Source organism: Phlebotomus papatasi, chromosome 1 (genome assembly GCF_024763615.1).
Source record: "Phlebotomus papatasi isolate M1 chromosome 1, Ppap_2.1, whole genome shotgun sequence".
NCBI classification, from domain to species: Eukaryota; Metazoa; Arthropoda; class Insecta; order Diptera; family Psychodidae; genus Phlebotomus; species Phlebotomus papatasi.
Window position 1 is genome coordinate 80,003,450 of NC_077222.1, and position 11,743 is coordinate 80,015,192.

General features: G+C 32.5%; 1 protein-coding gene across 1 annotated transcript; it reads right to left on the reverse strand.

The window, feature by feature from the left end:
* Window positions 1–2,780: 2,780 nt before the first annotated feature.
* On the reverse strand, window positions 2,781–10,111 carry LOC129810287 (uncharacterized). The gene is made up of 3 exons (XM_055860656.1): window positions 9,586–10,111; window positions 9,050–9,517; window positions 2,781–3,537 (listed from the first exon to the last, which is right to left on the reverse strand). The coding sequence occupies exons 1-3, from the start codon at window positions 10,015–10,017 to the stop codon at window positions 3,229–3,231; spliced, it is 1,209 nt and encodes a 402-aa protein (XP_055716631.1). The 5' UTR covers window positions 10,018–10,111; the 3' UTR covers window positions 2,781–3,228.
* Between the last annotated feature and the right edge of the window lie 1,632 nt (window positions 10,112–11,743).

Consider the following 11,743-nt stretch of genomic DNA (forward strand, 5'->3'; position numbering starts at 1 on the left):
GGTTTAATTGTCCCTGTAGTTAGAGAAATCTGCTGCACTGATAAACTTTGCACAAGAGGGAGATTTCCAGTAGAAACTGGGCAATATTCTTCATTTTGACAATAAACAATTGCATACGACCTACAATCTTGTCGAAAATCAACATCCCATTCATCCCCTTTCAGGTGTCCCAAACATCCCCACGTGTAGTTTTGGTATTTAAAACCTTTATGTAAAAAACAAGAGCGTATAATCTCTGAAACTTTTATAAAAATATGTTCCCAGATTACACTGCTACCTAATGAGATAAAAAGGTTTTGATTATATATCGCTGATATAAAATGCAAAGAGGAAAATTGAAACGTCAAAATATACGATTTTTATCAATTTTTAAAAAAAAGTTCATAGAATTAAAACAATAAAACTGAGGATATCGATTCTTTTAGTCAAGACACATCTTAATATTGCCTACGATACAGTAATGGTTAAATCCCATTTATTTCAAAAATTTATTGAAAAAATCGCCTTGTCCCACACTACCCCTGTCCCAAACCTCCCCGGTCTCCCCTATTATGATTTTTTCGAAATTAAAATCAGTGTTTTGGTGTATCAATGCAACGTTTTTATCACAAGAAACAAACATTTACGTAAGTACATGGTAATATGATAAAATTCTTAATTCGTATATTAACCGTGTAATCACTTTCCAACAAAATAATTTTCTTTTCGTGATTTTAAGCATTTTAACCCATTGAAAGTTCTCTTGTATTTTCTCTCTTGTATTAAGATTTTCTAATTAAGCCTATGATCGCAATGTAAGGAATTTTAAGCCAACATTAATTTGAAAGTGAATAATATGATGGCACAAACAAAAAAAAATTCGAATTATAAATAGAAAAACGTACAGGATGCTAAATTTTCTATGTATAACATAGTGTACAAACTTTTTCTAAATTTATTCGAACTGTTTAAAGAACTTACTTGTTTAAAAAAACGTGCATGATAAACAATTTTAATAACGTTAATTTCATCAGATTTTTCAGTAATTAAACCATTCCTAAATCTCCAACCTTTCCCCAAATATATGACTTTTTTGGGCCAGAGGGTGTAGAATTTATGGGTTATTAAATATTTTTATAATATCGTTTTGAATTTATTAATGACTCCAATAGAGTCAACAAATCCAATGCAGTCAACAGGCCTGGAAATAATTACTTGACTCTATCGAGGTCCCACTGTAATTAAAATGTTAATTTTTTTAAGTCAAATTTTTTTTGTCCAGATTTTTTTTTAAGTCCACAGCTGTCTAAACCTTGGTACTACAGTAGACTCTCGCTAACTCGGCTCTTTTAAGATCGGGCTACTTTTTAATTCGTGCGGCAGTTAAATTCGAAAAAAGTTTATTAACATTTTCCAAGTTTGATTATGATCATCGAATGAAGCAAATATCCTTAAATTTGCCATGGTTTATCTTAGTTTTGATGTAATTTGCATCGTTAAGGGTTTTCATGCAATTTACAAAATATATATGAGTATGTAAACTTAATATGTGCATGCAGATGAGCAAAAAATCGCTGCATTTCAAAAAGTTTGTTGCCCGATTTTCTCTCTAAATCGGGTGACATTTCGGTCCCTAACGCCCGAATTTGAGAGAGTCTACTGTATTATTTTTAATATTGTTCAGAACCAAACGGTGGAAATGCTTTTTCTCAAATTGAATAAACCATCTGCATCATTTGGAAAAAGCATGCTTTCTCACATTTTAAGCAAAAAGAAACGAAAAAGCAACTAAGATGCTAAAAAGGTTTGTATAAGATGATTTTCTTCTCTCTTTGTTCATTTTAGACAGTAACTCCCAGCTTTCACAAAAAAGAGAGTGTAAATACATATTTTAATTAGTTTTTTAATCCAAGTTTTTATATATTTTCATTCTATAATTATCTAAAAAGATAATTAAGTATATAATGAGCTCTATAATTCAAATTTGATACACTTTATTTGTGATTTGTGATTGCGAAAAGTCTTCCTCATCATATTTTCTTTATTGAAAACCTAGGCCTTTGAAAAAAGTAAAGTGGAATAAAATTAGCTCACATGATACCATACAGTCTCTACCTTAACTTACAGTCCGGAAAGTGTTAAAGGCTTTAACCGTCATCAATAATTACTTCAAACAGTGTTTGAAGAAAAATCTCATTTTTGAAGACTTTTTTTTGAAGAAAAATATTTCAATATTGAAGAAAATTTACTTCAAGAAATTTTCAAGTAGATTGTTTTTTCTGAATGTTTAGCGGTTGAATTTTAAAGGAAAATATTTGAAGCAAAATATCTCTAATTTTCTTTAAAAACGACAAGTTTTTTTTAACAAATTACATTCGACAAACTTTCCTCATAATCCAATTTTTTTGTCAAAAACCGAACAGTTTTTTTCAGCAAAGCCCTCTTCTAATTGGGAGCAGTTTTCGCCAAAAATTGTATTTCTGACGGATTGTTGACATTTCTTTCTATATTAATTCTAGATGATTTCTTCAAAAAGCAATTTTTGACGAAAATTGTTCCCAATGTGTAGACACCTTAACAGTAGAAGTTATCATCTACGACGAAAATCACATAAAAAAATATTTTACAGAAATAGAAAAGATATGTCCAAACCAAAACAAATAATTTCTTGCACTTTATTCTCGAGAAACAAATCGTATTATTTCTGGGTGCACTATTCGCGTTATTTAAAAACTGATGGAATATGAAAGTAGATTTTTCCTTACACAAAAAGAAATAAAAGCAATCGAATAAAAAATAAATTTGCACTTTTAAATTTATTGTGACACAAAAATTTATTAAATTTTCATAAGCACAATAGAAACAAAAAAGAAAGATATCAGAGAAAAATGTTAGTTGGGTAATTTTTTGATAAACTCAAAAGGCTCAAAATAAATCTCACCTAAAAGAAAACTTGTGCTTTTTTGATAATTTTAAACCACAAAATAAAATTTTTAATCACATTTAGAATTGAATCACCTGCCCCTTTCCACTGAATAAAAAGCCATTGATTGTCCAATCCACAGTCCAAATCCCTTAGATTAGATGCTAAGGGATGAGTGGTGGGATACGCTTTTATTGCCCCTAGGAATTAGTGATTTATACAGAGTCCCCTCCGGAATTTATTTTTTGTGTGAATGTGTCACTGTGTCTGTCCATCGTTCAGCATTCTTTGGCCAGTTTTCAGAAAGACAGAGAGAGAGATAGAGTTCAATTGATTGAGATCAGGGAGTCAATGGTGCCCCATTCGGCACAAAGCTCATTGTACATGGAACGCTTTTGATCCACCACTTGCAGCAGCTCATCCACCTTTTCCTTGGCCCCACTGTAATCCAGGACGGCGACACAGCTCACTGCTGGTGACTTTTGTAGAATGTTTCCGATTGCCCGACGCGTCAGAGCGAACACGTAGGGCACATTTGCTTCTCTCACTCTCTTACGGAGAGCATAAACAGCCTCATCTAATCCACCTTCACCTGGACTTCTCTCCAGATCCGTTGCCACGATCAAGAGTTTCACCTGCAAAATGATAATTTTGCATTTTTCCAAAAGTTCTTATCTTAGCAATGACTTTGCTATCTAATTACAAGATAAATAAAAAGTTTATCTCATGAAAACAACGAAATAATCTTCACTTAGATTAAGATAAGCACGATTCATATAAAATTTAATCCACTATTAATTCATTTTTGATTGCATATGCAAAGTCTTATCACTTTAGATAGGATCTTGTCTCGATAATAAATTAATTTAGAAATAAAATAAAAAGGCGTTACTTTTTATTTCATATTTGGATAATTCGGATAATTCAATCTTTTTGAAGGGAGGATCAGAGAAAGCGTGAAACTAAAAATTCAAGAGAACTAAAATTTAGCCCACTTTGAGGGCATTTTCACCCAATTAACACACTTTTACTGGCTTGAGAAGGTCTCTTATTGTATCTTATGAGCTTTTCAAAAAAGCCCAAAGTCACTCGATTTGGATTAAAAAGAGATTTGTGATCTTTTCTGAGGAGATTTTACAAAATCTAATATTCAAAATTATAGACAAAGTTTATAAGGACTTTTAGGAAGTTTTTGATTAACTTTTCTTTATAAAAAAAACTAGAATGTCGTCTTAGAAGAGCTTTTAAGGGAATCTCTAAACCTAAAGCTTTCCACATATACCCAAATAAATTAAAATCGGTTTTAGCATGGATTTTTTTGGGGCGAGACTTTGAAGAAAAGCTTTTAAGACTTTAAAAGAGCGTTTTCCATTCAATTTTAACTACTGGAATTCCAAAAGATAGCACTCTCCATAAATTCAATTTTTTTCAAACACTATTCTGGCTTCTAAACATTAAAAGATATAGACTTCCGGTCTTCGATGACCCTACTAAAATGACAATATCTCGATACTAATCTACTGTTTTTACCCCCTCAGACTTAACCCATTCCTTACCATAGTATTACATATCATACGCAAATTGAGTGATTTTAGATGATTTATTCCTGGACAATTGTTATCCGAATTGCTGTCGGGAATGGATTTTTTTTTAGTAACTTTATTTCTTCAATTACTTGGGAAAAGTAATCCGACAGAGATGACAATACATTTTATTGTTCTTTTTTTGCTTCGCACAAAGTCATGCAAAATTATTGCTCAATATTTGTTAAAATTGGTGTTAAAATTGGTGGTAATAATATCTTTTGACAATCTCCCATCTTTTAACTTTTTGTAATTTTCCATTTTAACCTAAATTATGAATTATCAAAAAACAGATTATTTCTTGTTATTTATCATCACTCTTATACACAAATATTTACCATTGACAATTTTAAAAATGTACAAATCAACCATTTGCCTCTCAAAAGACATAAACTCAAAATGTAACTGGTTTACATTAAGTTGGTTGCATGTTTTGACCATTTTAAATTAATTTTTTCAATGAGGCAACAAACTTTTGATTTTTCAAAAATGACAAACTTTTGGAAAACAATTTTTTTGATATAAAATAAAATTAGTTATTTTTTATGAAAAATATAAATAATATCTACGGATTGCAGGGAACTCATCTGCATAAAGAAAAAAATGAAAAAGTAATTTTTTCCATCATTTTTTTCACTTGATTTCTCAAACATGCATTAGGCAACAAACTATTGACACTCACTGTATTTAGTGCATTGAGTCGTCGACACCTTCGACCGTAAAAATCGCTTTCCTGAATTATTCAAGGTTAAGAAGCCTAATTCTAACCAGATTTGGTCAATTAGGTAATTATAATGTTAATGATTTTTTACAGTACTCAATTTCCAAGTTTTTCTCAGTCTTTTTTCTGAGCAATTTCCAATTTCAAGATGGTTTTATGGTGATTTATAGACAAATTAAAAAGAACGATAATCTGATATGCCATCGAAAAATTTGTGAAAAAGAATAAAAGGCAGAGTACAATTCCTTTTCGGGAGTTCAAGCAGCTCGCAAGGCCTCAGATGCTTTGCTACCCCTTTGATCATTTTGCCAGTAATATTTGATAAGAAAAAGTTTCTTTTTGGTGTCTTTAGCAAGCCTTTCGCTTACGAAATCCACCATCATTATTCAATTATTATTAGATTCAACACGAAGAGAAATTTCCAAACAAAATTTCAAATGAAAATTGGAACTACATTTAAAATTTCAGCTAACTTTTCCCTTAAAAAAAGCTAATAATTTACTTTTTGAAGAACTAATGAAAAGAAATGGCTCTTCGACTTCAAGAGTCATATATACATGAAAAATAAATTCTTTGCAGTAGGGTTTAATTAGGTACTCAACCTTCTAAGTACGATTGGAACCAAATTGTTTTGTACTGAAAAATCAGGAAAAGTGATTTTTTCCCCCACTTTTTAACCCTCTCGTTCTTAAAGAATTATAGTTTAAAACAGCTCCAAATTGGAATTTATTTACGACTCCATATAGGAATAGAAAATTTAGGCATCTTTATTAACACATTAATTAATCCAACGCTCCGAAAACAGTCGTTCGAAGGGAGAGTACTTTCCCCTGCCTTTACGAAAAATTTAGAGATTAAGAAATGATTCTTAGGAATAATTTTGTTATTGGTAAAGATCTCAAATATATTCATCATATTCATATATTATGAGACAGGGGCGGTTTGGGACAGGGGTAGTGTGGGACAAGGCGATTTTTTCATTAATTTTTTGAAATAAAATGGGATTTAAAAATTACTCAGTCGTAGGCAATATTAAGATGTATCTTGACTAAAAGAATGGATATCCTCAGTTTTATTGTTTTAATTCTATGAACTTTTTTTTAAATTTATATAAATAGTATATTTTTGATTTCTCAGTTTTGCTGTTTGTATTTTATATCAGCGATATATATTCAAAACTTTTTTTATCTCATTAGCTAGCAGTGTAATCTAGGAACATATTTTTATAAAAGTTTCAGAGATTATACGCTTTTGTTTTTCACTTAAAGGTTTTAAATACCAAAACTACCCGCGGGGATGTTTGGGACACCTGAATGGGGATGAATGGGACGTTGATTTTCGACAAGATTGTAGGTGGCGTGCAATTTTTTATTGTCAAAATGAAGAGTAACGTCCAGGTTCTACTGGAAATCTCCCTCTTGTGCAAACTTTACCAGTGGATCAGATGTCTCTAACAACAGAGACAAACCGTCAATGTCTTGAGAATCAATAATTCCTTCTCCAGAGGATATTCGACCTTTGTCCAATCACGTTAAAAATTATTTTCTCAAAAACTTCTCGAGCAATATCCTCTACAACTCTCACAAGTTCTCCAGAAAAGGCTAGACGAGATTTTTTTCAGAAAAATAAGGAAAAAACGGGTAACATGTAGTTGTCGTAAAATCAAACAGGATTCCGTCAATGAGTTCAAAACTAAAAGTGTTAAGAAAATCTACTCGCCTGAGGAATTTGATGATCATGATTGCAATATTTAGAATAAAAAAAGCAAAGAAAAGTAAATGGAAAATAAGAAGAAAATACTCTAAATAATTGATTGACAATAAATGACTGTACTGTACGAATAAAATTGATATTAATTTCTAAGTATGACATAAAAGATTAAACATTTGTATTTCTATAAGAAATATTTTTAATCTAGTATTTAAAATTAATTAACATACTCCAAGAATGCAAATTATGCGAGAAAAAATGCGTCCCAAACATCCTTTTTTGCGTCCTATACTGCCCCACATCTGGGAGGTTTGCGACAAAGCGTCAAGTAAAATGTTTTATCTTCTCCAAGAAAACTCAGTTTTCCAAGTTCTATCGAGTACTTTTTATAAAGTCAATACCCATAAGTATCCTATAGACCGCATAAAATTGTAATACACTATCGTGATTTTTTGAAATTCTGTCTCAAAGTCAAAACATGAAAAAGTGTCCCAAATCTCCCCGGTCTCCCCTACGTGGAAAAAATATTGAAATATACGTGTGAAAGATTGCTCAAAACAATTTCAAGATTAATAAAATTGAAATTCGGACAAAAATTACTTATCGGTTTATTATCGATTCACAATCGATTTGAATCGATTTGAACCGATTTGTAGATCACTCAAAACATTTCTCAAAATACATAAGGAGTAATAAGGGAAGAGTACCACGGATCGGAATGTTAAGAGACATGCTCGATCTTTAGTTGAAAATATGAGCCTCAAAATACTATTTGGTATTTTTGTGTCTGTTAATCGGTATATTAGTGATTCATTTAACTATATCTCCGCATTTAAATTTTAAATTTCTACAACAAATTAATAAAAAATAGATGTGATTGCAACTATATATTCTGTACCTCGGATCGTCACAAATTTAATCAGGTGTCTCACGGAAAATCGATCTTAAAAAATAAATCTAAGCTAATGCTTTTTATTCTTGTCAGAGTTTAATTGTAAAAAGTTTATAATAATTTTGAAAAATTCATTTGAATTGGTGCGATAATCTGATAATAACGTGACGATCCGAGGAACACTGCCGATCGCTGGTGCTCTTCCCTTATAATTAAATTTCGGATAAAAATTAATTATCGGTTATGAACCAATTCGTTATCGACAGTTTTATTGCGCTTTTTTCGCTTTGCGGAAAGTTATGAAAAGCTTGTGCTTGAAATTAAACATGGAATGTTTGACATCGTGTCAATTTTGATAATATTTTCCTCAATTATCTTTCCTTATTTGAATCCTGGGTGATAAATTCTTTTCTTAAGCAGTCGCACTATATAAATAAATTATGTTGAAATGGTTTTAATCCGTGTAATGTAGAAAATTTAAATTAAATGACTTATGGTGTATGTTTGATAGTTTTCCCGGGCTTTCTTAATGATTTTTTTTTCTTTTAGAAATTATTCATTATTTATTTGCTTTTATTGGTTTAAGAATCTCAACGAATTCAATTAATCACAAATTTATCTCTTCAATGCGTCTAACATTACTGGAAGGTACTGTATTTGAGCGGAATCACAAAATAGCCTCGTAATCAATATTTTCATCAAGAATGTGTTTGGAAAGTGGATGATAAGTGCATGTTTTCATTTTTATTTCTTACAAAACAAAGAGTTGTTTATAAAACGATTCTTGCAATTGTTATCATTCTTATCAATTTAACTTGATTGATGGACGAAAATACAAAGGAAAATAATTCTCATTTTCAATTACTCAGCACGTCTGAGAACGTGATTCCAATTTTTTGAAACAAAGAATTCGCGTGATTTTTAGATGATCTCATGGACAACCGGTTTTAGTGTTCAAATTTCTATCCTAAGACAATTTGGATAAAGATTTGTGATAAAAATTTAAAATTGTCTCTCTTACAACGGTCAAGGTCACGCTGGATTCATGTGAAAGAGCACGAAGGAATCTGCTCAAGCAGAGTGTTTATGGTTCAATTCTGATAAACAATATCACAGGGAGAGGTCTGTAAACTCTCCGCGCGCAACTTTCCCATCGACGCGATAAGCGTACAAGGTCACCAAACGCAAAAACAGCTGATCGCATGAGCTCATTAAGCAATGCCCCTCCCCCGTGATCTCACCTTGTTAATGTCCAGCATTCTATTGGCTTCTTTGAAACCTACGACGTAGCGTCTCTTGGCTCTTGCCTTGATCTCACTGCGATGGAATGCTAGATCCTGGAAGCGAAACAGATCCTGCAGGATGGATTCTACACGACTGCAGAGGTCTTCCTCGGTGAAATGATCACAGTACTCGCGATAGCGTCTGCTGTGCGGATTATTGGTCATATTTTTGGCCATTGTCTTTGCCTCCTCCCTGGATTTCTCCTGGCGAATCTCAAGGATACGCCTTTTAGCCATTGTGCGAGCCTTTGGCTTGGGAAATTCGTGCTTCTTTCCACGATGACGCACAATCTCACCAGGAATGTTTGTCGTGACCTTGGGGCAGGTCAAGATTTTAGGCTTCTCAGCCATGAAAGCCTCCAGTGAGAAAGTAGCATCCTTAGAACCTCGACTAAACCATGTCGGACGTTCCCTGTCCGATTGGTCCTGACAACAAAAATAAAAATCCAAAATTTATTCACTTCCCAGAAAAAAATCACCAAAAAAATCCTTACCTTGAGGCAATCCTTATACTTCTCGAGGTCACTCTGCCTTATGAGTTTCACCTGTTTGTACTTGGACTCTCTGCGCTCTGCCAGGACTTTTTCATCCCTCTTCAGCTGCTTTACCTGCCTCCTGCGCAGACGACGTTCCGCCCTAATTTCCTCGGTGACCTTGCTAGGTTCGCTGCTCTCGTCTCTTTCCTCATCAGATTCACTATCCTGCTTCCCATCTAACCTCACAGGATCCCTCTCCAGGCTCTCAATCACCGTTTCCATCTCCAAATCCTCAAGTTTGAGCGTCAAGGACGTTACCTTTTCCTCATTCTGGCACTCCAACGGGCTTTTCTCACCCAAAGATGGCCAGGATATGTTATCACGTTCCTCTTCCTGTCGTCCTCCATCCTTCTTCAGATATCCTGACCAAGTTTGAGGAAGAAAATTCATTTCTTTGTCTCACTAAACTTTCTCTTTCTTGCGATCGATTTCCAAACACAGAATCAACTGTTTTTGACGTCTTCTTTGTGTTCAATAATTGGGAAACCCATCAACAGCAATTGGATTTTTTTTCCAAGTTCAACTGGCATGGCAGTACTCTCGATCCATTTAAATTTTACACATCACAGCTTATGTAAATCACTGTAAATTTGCAAAAAAAGAAAAATATAATAAAAAAGCCTTTATTTGTAAATTTGCGATAAATGTGTGATAGAGTAGCTAAATTACTTTATTTTGTCTTTTTGTCTTTTATTTTATCTACCAAAAATCACTATGCATACTCAGATGCGAATGCGACGCTCATAAAAAATTGGAGTAACTCTTATTCCAACAAAATCTTTAAAATAAAATCAAATTTTTATAAAAAAAAAAAGAAAAAAGACTAATTAAGGAATGAACAAGAATTTTTAACCGCTTTTCTGGATTTTAAAGTTTGAGGAACTGCACAATAAAATTTTCAGCCCCTTTGCAATAAATAATCAAATAAATATTAGCCGTACTCACTATGGCGCTGTTATCTTGTAATATCGTTATCTCGTTATCTCGTTATGTATTTTATAAATGAAAAATTATAACAAGATAACAGATTACGGAGATTACGAGATAACAACGCCATAGTGAGTACGGCTATTATTTTATTTTGAGCAAAATTGTCTTCATTAAAATACTTATTAGAATTAGAATTTTACTTCATCTCTTTCTTTTAACTCACCCCCCGTACGGCCATCGCCGTCTTAGCGTCGCAATGAACCGTTTTTCAACGCATAATAACCAACTAATTCTCGAAGTTAATAATTTAGTAAAACCTTTAAAAGTTTTAAATCTTTTAAATGTAGTAGAAATTACATTCCAAAAATTCATTGTTCACTGACAAAGAATCTCGATAAAATTAAAAGAAATCTTTGCAAATTTGAACATTTTTCTTTTTTAGACAAACTTAATTAAACGTGAAAATTACCAACAAACTCTTGAAATAAAACAGCCATCCGCATCAAAAAGTAGTAGAAATTATGTGAAATGTTATAAAATTAATACATTATTTCAAAATGCACTTAATTTTCGTTTTATTTTTACAATCCGACTCCAATTATAAGTGTATATAGAAAAACGTATATTTCTACTCTCGCTTATCCGTGAGGAGCAAGACCGAAATTTCACACGGATTAAGAGTTGATACACATAAAATCTTTGAAATCCAACGATTTTTTTGTTTACTTTGTAAATTTGTGTACTGAATAATGAATCCTGAATCCTCACCTGACCGATGCGACATTATACCTGAGTATATGCATGCGTTTCTAATAGGTCATAATGAGAAAGAATCACCGTAGATTAGATCACATTTGCTTACAAAACCACTAAAATGTGAATCTTGTCAACAAAATTTTAAAAATTCTTCGTGATTCTGAAGGAGAATAGACGTGTTATATCGTAGAGAGCGTGACATGACATAACGCGCCTGCTTAATATTTAATTAATTGTGGTCTGTGTGAAAATACCCCCTGGCAAGTGCTTTCTTCATGGTTGAAGCCACTTTCTCATATTTACATACAGATTCGTATGGAAATTTTTCTGCACGTTACACGATATATGTCACAATTGAGGTGTACCTTGTACACAGGACTCTGTGCCTTGTAAAGAGGGATAAATATTCTATATTTCAATCTAAAAAGTT

What these genes read in the sequence shown, in the direction of transcription:
- LOC129810287 (XM_055860656.1), bottom strand. Translation starts at nt 10,017, where the DNA reads ATGAATTTTCTTCCTCAAACTTGGTCAGGATATCTGAAGAAGGATGGA. An exon ending in AGTATAAGGATTGCCTCAAG is followed by an intron (nt 9,518 to 9,585) that starts GTAAGGATTTTT and finishes TTTTGTTGTCAG; the next exon opens with GACCAATCGGACAGGGAACG. An exon ending in GAATGCTGGACATTAACAAG is followed by an intron (nt 3,538 to 9,049) that starts GTGAGATCACGG and finishes ATCATTTTGCAG; the next exon opens with GTGAAACTCTTGATCGTGGC.